This window comes from Amphiura filiformis, chromosome 16 (assembly GCF_039555335.1).
Source record: "Amphiura filiformis chromosome 16, Afil_fr2py, whole genome shotgun sequence".
Classification (NCBI taxonomy): Eukaryota; Metazoa; Echinodermata; class Ophiuroidea; order Amphilepidida; family Amphiuridae; genus Amphiura; species Amphiura filiformis.
The window spans coordinates 11,374,985-11,388,294 of NC_092643.1; the positions used below are offsets into that span (position 1 = coordinate 11,374,985).

The 13,310-nt window shown below is 35.0% G+C and overlaps 1 protein-coding gene across 1 annotated transcript in view; it reads left to right on the forward strand.

The window, feature by feature from the left end:
• The window catches only part of LOC140172427 (anoctamin-10-like), a gene marked incomplete at its 5' end in the record, with an annotated part of 43,272 nt that overhangs the window by 7,258 nt on the left and 22,704 nt on the right, over positions 1–13,310 (forward strand). The window contains 4 exons of the mRNA XM_072195575.1: positions 5,094–5,336; positions 7,753–8,082; positions 8,559–8,614; positions 12,769–12,843. Coding sequence (XP_072051676.1) covers positions 5,094–5,336; positions 7,753–8,082; positions 8,559–8,614; positions 12,769–12,843 — 704 coding nt within the window. The remainder of the gene's footprint in view (positions 1–5,093; positions 5,337–7,752; positions 8,083–8,558; positions 8,615–12,768; positions 12,844–13,310) is intronic.

Consider the following 13,310-nt stretch of genomic DNA (forward strand, 5'->3'; position numbering starts at 1 on the left):
TCTCCACTGACGATGTGTACGCATGATGGTTCTAATTACGGGTACTTTTCAAGAAATGTCCGCGGAATTTTCGAGGAAAAATTGTTCGCGATTGTCCAAATTAGGGGTGTTTTGGAGCAAAATTGTCCTTGAAATTAAAAATACGGTGTATTTCTAGGACTTTCGTTCGCGTTCTACCGCTACAGTTTTTGTTTTTTGTACTTTTTCTGTCCGTTTTTTAATAATTCCACACAAAATTGATTCCACCCGTGAAATAGGAGGCAAAATTCAAAAGCGTCCTTGAAATGGTAAAAATAGGGGTATTTTTTCAGAAAAAATGTCCTTGATTCCCTGTGATCATGGTAATAAGGGGGGTGAAATGAAAATGCCATGGATATGCGTCCTCTAAATAATAAAAATAGGGGGATTATTTGGGGGTAAATTGTCCTTGATTTTGCCCAAAATAGGGGGTAAATTTCTACAAATGTCCTTGATTCCCCGTGAAATGGTGGTCATTTTCAAATCCTGGAACGGTCATACGTCATACCTTTAAATACAAACTGAACCCACCGGGTTTCAAGTATTGCTTTATTCCAAAAACATTGGTGGATTGGAATGCCCTACCCGACCATATAACCTCAAAAGAGGAAAAAGACAAATTTAAGGCACTGTAACCCAGTATTACGCCAACATCAAGTAAACAAGCCGTTTGCACCATTCCTGCTAGTTTGGCTCCTGCGAGGGGGTGTTAAGTGGTACCGCAACCAGAACAAGAACCACTATTCCAATGGCCATGATATTTCGGCATTGTCCTCTAAAAAGCCCGTATAAAATAAAGACCCCTAGCTTACTGAAAATATACAGCGTATTGTACGCAGTAGCACTCAAAGCAAAAGGTCGCGCTACTGACGCGCCCTGCACAGCACACCAGCAAGAGCGTGAATAAAAATGATTTAATAAATGATTAAATAAATAAATAAATAAATAAATAAATAAATAAATAAATAAATAAATAAATAAATAAATAAATAAATAAATAATAGGCCTAAATAAATAAAATAATTTAATAAATAATTAAAAAATAATAAAATAAAATAAATGATTTAATTTTTTTAAATTCATTTAATATAATAATAAATTGCTTAATAAATTAATTAATAATTTAAAACAAGATTTGATAAATATTTTGATAAATACATCTAATAAATAAATAAATAATGAAATAAATATATAAATAATTTTAATAAATTCATAAATAAATAAATAAATATTTTAATAAATAAATAAACGATTTAATAAATATTTTAATCAATACATTTCATAAATTTTATTTATTTAATTAATATTTTAAATAAATAAAAAATAAACTAAGTAAATATGTTTTTAAATAATTTAATAAATAAATATATGAACATGGCATTTATTCCGTTGACATATGAAACAATAATGACCATTTTCAATAACTAGCGCTTTCCAATTTAAACGGAATAAATAGCATGATTATATAAAAATTATAATTTGTCCTATAAGTATAGCATTTATTCCGTAGAATTAATAAGGACATAATTATCCTAATTAGGCCTACTTCTAAGCTCAGACCTTTCAATTTCAAACGGAATAAATAGCATTATTATATAAAAATTATAATTTGTCCTATAAGTAGGCCTATAGCATTTATTCCGTAGAATTAATAAGGACATAATTATCATAATTAGGCCTACTTCTAAGCTCAGACCTTTCAATTTCAAACGGAATAAATAGCATTATTATATAAAAATTATAATTTGTCCTATAAGTATAGCATTTATTCCGTAGAATTAATAAGGACATACTTATCATAATTAGGCCTACTTCTAAGCTCAGACCTTTCAATTTCAAACGGAATAAATAGCACGATTATATAAAAATTATAATTTGTCCTAGGCCTATAAGTATAGCATTTATTCCGTAGAATTAATAAGGACATAATTATCATAATTAGGCCTACTTCAAAGCTCAGACCTTTCAATTTCAAACGGAATAAATAGCACGATTACACATTTTTTTATCCTATGAACATAGCATTTATTCCGTATTCCATAGGACCGTAATAATTAATTATGAAATAACATTTGATTTATTGTAGGCTTGTCCACTTCCAATTTAAATAAGTCCGTCAGAACAAATAAGTCCCCTGGAACAAATAGGCCCGTCTGAAACAAATAGATCCGTAACCACTTCTTGTTAACCTTCTTCCCCCAAAACTATCCTAGCCCCTTTTTGCTGGAAAATATATCCCCAAAGAAATCCCTTTTTCGTCCCTCCGGGACCCGGTATTAATATAAACTTGTTTGCTATTGTATTATTTTTATTATGGTCAGGCGCTATATATTAGTCCCTTAATAAGGCCGTATTGGTACTTTTTACGTGTTGAAACTCCATAGGGCGGGCCTATTAAGGGACTAATATAAAGCTTGACGATATCCAACACACTTATATTAGTCCCTTAATAAGCCCGTATTGGTGATTTTAACGTGTTGAAGCTCCATAGGGCGGGCCTATTAAGGACTAATATAAAGCTTGACGATATCAAACACACTTATATTAGTACCTTAATAAGCCAGTATTGGCGAATTTAACGTGTTGAAGCTCCATAGGGCGGGCCTATTAAGGGACTAATATAAAGCTTGACGATATCCAACACACTTATATTAGTCCCTTAATAAGCCCGTATTGGTGATTTTTACGTGTTGTAGCTCCATAGGGCGGGCCTATTAAGGACTAATATATAGCGTCCACCAAAATAAAAATAGCAAACAAGCTTAAATTAACACCCGCCCGGAGGGGTGAGAAAAGGGATTTCTTTTGGGGGATTTTATGACCAGCAAAAGAGGGGCTAGGATAGTTTTGGGGAAGAAGGTTAAGAAAGAAGTGGTTACTGATCTATTTGTTTTAGACGGACCTATTTGTTCCAGGGGGCTTGTTTATACAGACGAGAAAATCGCAAACTTTTGTGTAGCGAACGTAGGCTCGGGTATGCTTGAACAGCTCTGCACTCACTCGCACTGCTTGTCATGCCTATGCAAAATACGTACACAACATACACGACATAGACCGTACATGTTATTAGAGCTCAATTCACAGCATTGCACTCTTGAACGTTGGCTCGGGTATGCTTGAAGTTGTACTACACAGCCATGACAGCTCTGCACTCAACAGCAATTACAGCATGTGTGTACGTGCACTCATTGCTTGAGCAGTGCAGAAACATATTTTCACCGTAACACGTATATTAGACATGCATGCATGGTAGAGTTGCTGAATGTTCTTGTACTCAACAACAAGCTGCGTGTTTGTACCATAGGCCTACTATATACATGTAATACCCCTTCGTGTTGATGCAGTGGCCCCGATGCATGAATGTATAATTTGCATATTACCCGGATATTTTATTGAAGTCCATGAGTCCACAAGCATCATATGTCTAGGCATATAACAGTAAGTGACCTATTTAATGTGATCTTCATATTTGTGTTTGTTTCAACGGAATAAATAGCATTTATTATCATTAGGGCACAAATTAGACAATAGAGGGTAAGGCCTAGTGGCCTAGTATAATGATCATTTAGGCTACCGAGTACCGTATACAAATGCAATTTATTCTGTGTAAATTAAGATTAGGCCTTTCGATCATTATTATTTGTGTTTTCTAACGGAATAAATAGAATGTTATGAACATTTAATGACAAATAGGGCCTACTATTTATTCCGTCTAGGCCTATATTTTATAAGCCCAATAAAAGTTTAAGAACCAATTGTGACAAATATTAAAACAATTATATTATATATAATAATTCTCATTTGCTTAGTCCTTTCCAATTTAGACGGAATAAATAGCATGATTTAATACATGGAAATTATGTTTGTCCTAAAAATATGGCATTTATTCCGTAGACTGTATTAGAAATTAATTAACTAAGCGTCTTAGCCTAGGCCCATTTATTATTTTTGTTTAACGTAATTTAGGCATATAGGTCTAGACCTAGGCCTACGGTTTCATAATTTGATTTTACTTATATTTTATAACTAGGCCTGCTTTTATTTATAGGTCTAGACCAATTTCTTTTTTTTTACTTTTGTTTATTGTCAAATAAAATAAAAATAAATTTAGGCCTAAATAAATTTAAATAAAATAAAAAATAAAATTTCATAGGCCTATTCATACGGCGCTCGCCCCCGACATTCAACCGTTCAAATTTTAACGTCATCACGTCCAGCACCTCTGCATGAACTCGCGTACTTTTTTTCAGTAAGCTAGGGAGTGCCGCCATTTTACGGGCCTATTAAGGGACAATGCCGATATTTCAATGTATGCACACATGTGCGCTACTGAAGATACGCTATACACTACTGAAGATATGCTGAATGAATTAAAGGTCAATAATTCCAAAACTAATTGAATTTTCTGAATAGTGAGTGATCCCAACTATTTCCATCTTTGGCCTGTAGGTGGCCTGTAAACCCAAATGCAAAATGTGTTTTTTTATTTATATAATTTCTTTTTAGAATCAGGTTTTATGGTAACATAAACATGCCTCAAATCACGAATATTTAATGTCAAATCAGTGCAGATAGAGTAGTTAGATATAAAAATTAGGTGACGTATACATGTGCTCTACTGAAGATACGCTATACAGTTATGCTACTGAAGAATAGATATGCTAAATGGAATAAAGGTTTACAATTCCGAAACCAATTGAATTTTCGGAATAGTGAGTGATCCCAACTATTTCCATCTTTGGCCTGTAGGTGGCCTGAAAACCCAAATGCAAAATGTGTTTTTTTATTTATATAATTTCTTTTTAGAATCAGGTTTTATGGTAACGTAATTAAACATGCCTCAATCACAAATATTTAATGTCAAATCAGAGCAGATAGAGTAGATTAGATATAAAAATTAGGAAAAAAAAAGATGTTTTTAATGCAGTAAATCACTTTAAAAAAACCGAATGCGCACACTGCACAGCTTTCGAGGAAAGAATTTGTCTTTTGTTTTAGCCTAAAAACATTTGCACAACTGAAAATACAGAGCTCTTATTCCAAATACATGTTATGGAATTAACGTTTATTTGCAGAGAGAATCCGGGAGTATTTTGGTGAAGCCATGGGCATCTACTTCTCATTCTTAGGATTCTACACAAAGGCCTTATTCCTGCCAGCAGGTGTCGGTCTATTCTATTACCTGTACTACACATTCTTTGGCAAGTCTAGCCATGGATACGCCGTCTTCGCCATATTCAACCTTATCTGGACAACTCTATTCTTAGAATCATGGAAACGCAAGTGTGCTACAATGGCCTATCACTGGGGCACATACGGTAAGTTGAAATAGAATCTTGATCATTTCCGGAGCAGCTTTAAATCCCAGGGGAATCTTTGTGGAAATGTGATGTACGGGGATGTGCGGCAGATTCAGGGTACATTTTCAGTCATTTAGCTTAAACTCTGGGAAAATTGTCAGACATTTTAGTTTATTGATGGCCCTGAATTTCATTAAACTTTGTTTTAAGAAAGGGTGTATTTCAAAATTTTCTTGAAATGTGCCAATTTTCATTATTTTTGGGCAAAATTTACAAAAAAATTTCAAAAATTGGTGTAATTTCTGGTTTGTTTTTCGATGAAGTTGGTTTAAATTTGGGTAATTTTTTAAAGTCCCAGCCACACATCACCACCCAAACCAAAGTTGAGAACCAGTGGCTACCCTTATTAAAATTCTAATCTGTTAACCCTAATTTTGGAATTCATTTCATAGGATTCATCCTTCCTAGGTTTTTTAAAAGTATGTTTATAAAATTGCACTGAAACTTCCACCCATGCCCATTATTTGTTTTATCTGAACAAAGAGATTAGAATAAAAGAGGACGTACTCTCTCTTCCATATCGCTCATTGAGGGCAAAATAGCGTACCTCCGGCTCCAGATGTGTCTGCCATGTCTCCAGTAAACTTTGATTTAAATTGCATACTTGTCTACGCAAGAGGGCTTTTGTTGATAAATGCAGGAGGTACACTATTTTTGTCTCCAAACAAATAAATCGGCTTTATAAAGCGGTACAATTCACTATGGATCACAATGGCCTCATCCTAATGGCAAGTCCAATAACCTCAATTACATAATCATAGTGCAAAATTTGACCTCAAAGTTGCAGAGTATGAGTTTTTGTACCCAAATCTTCAAAGGTCATTAAATGGGTGTACAAATGGATTGGGGTTTAACAGTCAATGCATTTTAAGGCGCGCGAGTGCGCTCGCGCGCATAGAGCCCACCTTAAATCACTTTACCGAGTGCGATTTATAGCGCACCTTGTCACCTCAAGGAGTTTCCAAAGTTGCAGCGGTTCCCGAAAGTGATTTGCATAAAATAAATCGACGTCATGGCCTTTACAAAGGTGACGACCCAAACAATATCTTTTCTACTAAGCTGATTGGCCGTTTTCGACAATTTAATATGTAAATTAGCTGACCTTTCTTGTGAGGTCACGCTACGAAATATGATAACGTGCTGTTCATGTCACAACAAAGACATGACATGCCATTGACCACCGTAGTAAATGTGGTAATGTTTATGCATTCAACTGAACTGTATAATTATTTAGAAGCTGAACAAGGCTGATTTAATATTTTGACATGACCTACACACGTGTGATCTGTCAGCGGTGAGTGTAGCGCTATGATAAAATTGTACCGAGGTTTGCCGATAGAAATATCAGTTTATACTACTCATCATGGCGGACAAAAAAAACAAATGGGTCCAGTACAAGACGTGGAAAACCTACAAGCTTAATGATGTAATATATATATACGATATTCGTGTCAAAAGTTTGGTGTTTGAGTTGTTTGAGTAAGCCCACCTGTACATTGTAGTCCCACATTCAACACCAATGCTTCTAATTCAAATAGCCCACCTAAACTTCTTACCGAGTGCAAATGATAGCACACCTAAAATCTTTACCGAGTGCAATTAACAGCAAACATGTAGCTCGCCTGACTTTCCAGAAGTGCGATTTGTAGCACACCTGCTGTTTTTCAAAATTCATTGACTGGTTTAAGAACTGTTCCCCTGATAGATGAGCATGTTGTGGATCCTAGTGAGTCGGACTGTATTTTCTTTGCGTTTAATCTCTTTGATTTCTATCAAATATTGCATGCTATGAGATAATGCGAGGTACTAAGCTCATGTTCATTGTTTTTGCTGTATTTTTTTTATTCACCTACACTTTCATCGACATGACTTGTCATAATACCGGTGTAGGTATGGAAAATGGTATACTAGTGTTACGACACCGTATTGTACGAATACTTCATCTAACCGACGAGGATGGTGATTTTGATGGTATTGAAATTAAATAGAATCATGTAAAACCAAAAATAAAATTCTTCTATAACACTATATGCTAGCTCAAGTATATTTCGCTATAATTTAAAGCAACATGTTAATTTGAGATAAATCTTATGCATGACTACGTAAACTACATGTAATTAATTGGTCCTTAATTTTTATCATTTTGTGTTACACAATGCATTAATACCCATCATGGCAAAATATTTAACAACAAACTGAATTAGCTTGGTGCTCATCAAAAAGAAGGGATTTCCAACAAGAAGAAGAATGGCAGGTTCTTTTTTAAATCAGTGTTTAATAATATCAGGCAGAGAATGAGTCAAATGTCAAATCACTACTTCTTGTCATACATCACAAATTACAATGCCTATACTCTTCTAATTTTGTTCTGCAGGTATGGTCAAATTTGAAGAAGCCAGAGCAGAATTTGTCGGTGTGCTAACCATCAATGCAGTTACTGGTCGCAAAGAACCCTACTACCCAAAATGGAAACGCCAACTCAAGAAATATGCGGTGTCAGCGCCGATAATCTTTGTGATCCTTGTGATGGCGTTCTTCGTTATGTTGGCTAGTTTCAAGTGCGAAGATTACATCATGGAGAGATATGATGTGAAGACCACCACAGGATCCATTATGTTTTCTTTACCTAGCTGTGTCTATGCTGTTGTTATATTGGTTACCAATGGATTCTATAGGAACCTAGCCAAATGGCTTAACGACTGGGGTAGGTTGTGGTTTTGGGTTTTGTTACTGTACAGGGTGTCCCATAAAAGCGAGTTCCAATTAATTATATGATATTTAAAAAGTATTTTCACCAAATGTCACACGACCATTTGCACATTAGAGATCAAATGTTCTAAACTATTTTATCAAATAAGCTCTGGGTTTTTGCAAATAATAGATGAACTTTTATGTGGATGTATTGAAACTATTGTGTAAGACTCCATGTATAATATTATAGCCAATTATACATCTGAGTGTACAATTAAATGTTTAGTGTTACTAAATGTTGTGCTAACCTTGAATATTTTTACCTGACCACAAATGTCCATCAGCTGGTGTTATAACTGTGATAAACAACAACTGCTGACAAAGCTTATTGTGGCAAATAATTGCAGTACATAAATGTGTGTGTGTATATAATGTTTGATTAAAGTTCATTTTGTTCTCATGTATTAAACTTTTTATTTTTTTAAACAGAAAACCATAGGCTACAATCGGCATATGAGAACAACCTTATTATCAAGTTAGTTGTGGTGAGTATTCTGTAAAATACAGGCTTAGGCCACAAAAAAACCCATGGAGGCTAAAATTACCCTAAAATATCACCAATATCTAAAATAATTTTTTTGCAAACATATTTTTCTAATAATTTTCAGCCAAAATGAATAAATTTTGGCCAAATGGTTGATTTAAGCAAAATTAAAAAAACAAAAATCTCCAAAACGCAAATTCTGGATTGGTCGGGCCCGTAGAACATGTTTTTTTTCATTGCCTTACTGCTACAGTGCTACAATAATCTCATTGCTCCTGCTGGTATTCAATCGTCTACCATCCTCACAAGTCATGTGACATGATCTGGTCCAATCACACCAAAGTCAGCGGTTGAGAAATAAGCAAGAATAAGAATTTAACATACATTATAGTAAAGTTAATAAATTTGTAACCGAGTACACTATACTCTCGGGTATACTCTATTTACTACCTCCAGTCAGCGGCTATCCTTGAAGTTCAGCATTAGCTGCTTTAGCTTAGGGTTATTTCTTGCATGTCCATATGAGCCACTTTGATAAATAAAACTTTGCGCAAATAAAAGTATGCACACATACCAAGTAAGGCTAAGTTAAAGCAGAACATGCTGAACTTCAAAGCTAGTGCTGCTGACTTGAAGTAGTGAAATAGAGTATAGTGACTTGGGAATTTGAACAGTAGTAAGCATTAGGCCTAAAAAAAAATTGTTTGATTGGCGTAACATAAAAAATAAATTAGTGTAGGTCAGTCGGCAATTATTTTTAAGCGGTAAATTGCGTATGATAAAGGCCTTGGAAGTTTTTTGTTTCTTTTTACAAGCCGACGACGAATGTCGGCTTGTTCTGTCTTCTTCCAATTCTTTCTTTCTTCTTCTTCTTTCTTTACAAGCCGACGACGAACGTCGGCTTGTTCTGTCTTCTTCTAATTCTTTCTTTCTTTCTTCTTCTGGCAACCAATCAAAATGCTCTAGCTCCGCCAGGCATTGACAGATTTCAACCATACTTGATCCAAATGACCACTGGGCTAGGCCAAACCTTCCATTTCACTTTGACCTCGCTGACCTTTGACCTTGACCTTATGGTCAAAAATGTTGATTTCACAAAAAATGCTACTCCTTCCACAAATTACATGCAATGATCATGTGACTCATGCATATGAATCAACATAGGGCAGTGCTTAAAACTTGCTAAAAAGAATTGAGGTCAAAGGTCATTAAGGGGGGTCATTTCCGGTCTGAAAGCTAAAAATATTCAAAAAATCACTGTCTTTACAAATTATATAGCAGAGAGTCGCCTTTAGCACACATGCATTGCTACTAGCCAGGGTCTTTAGGATGCCTACAGTTTTGGGGTCAAAGGTCATTATAGGGGTTACTTCCGGTCAAAAACCAAAAATATCAAAAAAATTCAAAAAAAATTTATCTCAAAATGTAAACAGACCAGAGTAATATAACCATCACACATGAATCAGTGTTACCTGATGTATGCATGGTATTTTTATTTTGGGGGTCAAAGGTCATTAAGGGGTCACTTCCTGTTTTTAGCTGAATAACTTTAAGAATTTTTATCTCAAGAACTAAACATGTTAGAATTTTTTAATTAAAATTGGAACAATGCATTTTGTCAGTGTACATAAGGGTTTTTTTTCATTGAGGTCAAAGGTCATTAAGGGGGTCAAAAGGTCAATCAAAATTTAAAAAATCAAAATCCATGTATAAGTTCCGATTAAGCTGAAATTCACCAGGAATCTTTCTTATGACATCCTAAGCACAATGCAAGAGCAGTTGACCCCATCCATGACCCAAGGGTCAAGTTATAGGGTCAAAGGTCAAATTTCGAAATTGGTCCAATCGAGCTCAAATTCAACAGGAATTATTCTTACGACATTCTAAACATGTTAAAAATATAATAATATTTATGACCCCAAAGGTCAAAGTTTAGGGTCAAAGGTCAACTGCGCGGGCGAAGCTTGTACTCAGAGTCTGTTGACTCTAGTTCTTTCTTTCTTCTGGCAACCAATCAAAATGCTCTAGCTCCGCCAGGCATTGACAGATTTCAACCATATTTGACCCAAATGACCAATGGGTTAGGCAAAACCTTCCATTTGACTTTGACCTGGCTGTGACCTTTGACCTTGACCTTATGGTCAAAAATGTTGATTTCACAAAAATGCTACTCCTTCCACAAATTACATGCAATGATCATGTGACTCATGCATATGAATCAACATGTGGCAGTGCTTAAAACTTCCTAAAAAAGAATTGAGGTCAAAGGTCATTAAGGGGTCATTTCCGGTCAAAATCTGAAAAAATTGTAAAAAATATTCAAAAAATCACTGTCTGTACAAATTACATAGCAGAGAGTCGCCATTAACACACATGCATTGCTATTAGCCAGGGTCTTTAGGATGTCTACAGTTTTGGGGTCAAATGTCATTAAGGGGTTACTTCCGGTCAAAAACCAAAATTTTCAAAAATGTTCAAAAATTTTTATCTCAAAAGATAAACAGACCAGAATAATATAAATATCACACATGAATCAGTGTTCCCTGGTGTATGCATGGTATTTTTTTATTTTGGGGGTCAAAGGTCATTAAGGGGTCACTTCCTGTTTTTAGCTGAATAACTTTAAGAATTTTTATCTCAAGAACTAAACATGTTAGAATTTTTTAATTAAAATTAGAACAATGCATTTTGTCTGTGTACATAAGGTTTTTTTTTTCATTGAGGTCAAAGGTCATTAAAAGGGTCAAAAGGTCAATCAAAAATTTTCAAAAATCAAAATCCATGTATAAGTTCCGATTAAGCTGAAATTCACCAGGAATATTTCTTATGACATCCTAAGCACAATGCAAGAGCAGTTGACCCCATCCGTAACCCAGGGGTCAAGTTATAGGGTCAAATTATGGCTTGTATTCAGCGTCTGTTGACTCTAGTTTTTAATTGAATTTTCTTTTTCATTTTTTTTCATTTTTTGGAAAAAAATCTAGGGTCAGGCCTATTTTTAGGGTCGGTCGGGTTACGCCAATCAAAAACAATTTTCTTTTTTAGGCCTAAGTACTGAGCAAGTTACTAATTGTAATAACTCAATTTACAAATTATGACTTTGGTCTAAGTTTATCAGATCTTTTCACATGTGGTATTGCAACAAGCTACTTGGTTTTGTGAACTTTTTACAAGTAGCTCAACTTGAACTTGAACCCTGTGAATGTATGTGACACGATGAATGGAAATGGGCTATTCCAGTTGAAATCCATACACCCCTATGGAAGACATGCCCTTTAATCTTCCACACAGGGAGTATGAATTTCAAATGGGGTTACCTGAATTGGTGAAGTTTAAGAGCTGAGAATCATCAGGTGTTGGGGGACGTCAGATTGTTATTCTAGCTCAACAATAGAGGCCCTGCATGCTTTTATCAATTGACTCCAAACAAAGGATTTGAACCGGTGTCCTTCACCGTAATCATGGCGCAGTGCAGTCCATTCAATCTAATGTTGTCATCAACCTATTTGATCGTGGTGCATTTGTTACGTGTGTGGGACGAACTGTCGTGGTAGATTGCAATCATGCTTTTGTTGAATGCATTTGAGTAGTCCGCCATATTTACAGTATGATACGTCATATGCACAACCACTATACGATAGTTAAGCAAGATACACCCCATAACATGTGCATTACAATTTACTCACAACAAAGTCACAGTCAAGTTGACTCAATCAAAAAAGTACCAAGAAACCAGTGTGTGTGTAGGGGGAGGGGGATGATGATTGATGATGTATTAATTTAAAAAGCATGAAATATTCAGCTGGCTTGAAATTTACCTGGATAAAGAACTTGCTTCTTAATATTCTGGGTAGGCATATATGAAAGGGAATTAAGTACACAGTTGCATTGTTTGGTTGTGCAATTTTTTGAGACACTTTGATCAGCAAGTTTCTGGGAAGCGTAATGATCTCTTAATATCTTCCGCCGTATAAATCATAAGTAATTACGGTAATTAGTCTACCTTATTGGCCTAGAGCCTTGCCACTTGTGCTATGTCCTATAGCCTTGATATGTGGTCTGCATGATGATTGAAATATATTATAAACAAACTAACCTTTCATATGAATCAATCTTTTTATTACTATGTGTCTTTGTTTTTATTTTATTTTTCAGTTTGACTTTGCCAATTGCTTCATGTGCCTTTTCTATGTTGCCTTTTGGTTACAAGATATGGTCAGATTAAGACAGGTAGGATTACATCTTAGAAATATTATGATAAGGATAATGAACTGAGTGCAATGCATTAGTCAAGATAATCGCACGCGCGCCGTGGAGTTATTGCATTTAGCTCGAGAGCCGATAGGCTCGAGAGCTAAATGCAATAACTCCATGGCAAGTGCGATTATCTTGACGTAATGCATTTGCACGAAGTTCATTATCCGTCATATACTTTGAGTGTATTAAAACAATAGGCAATATTAATTGCTGCATTCATTATATTAGTTTGAATATTAGGTAAAATATCTTAAATTTTAAAAACACCGTCAGGTCATTGACCAGGTAGCATTTACTAGTAACTGGTCAAGAAAATCAATCACTGTATAAGTTAGCTATCAATGGTAGCGATTGCGCCATACGTCATACTTTAGTAACTTATTCACGTTTGTAACCAATTGACTTTATGTTGTAATATTTAATATCGTGGTTCCGAACAT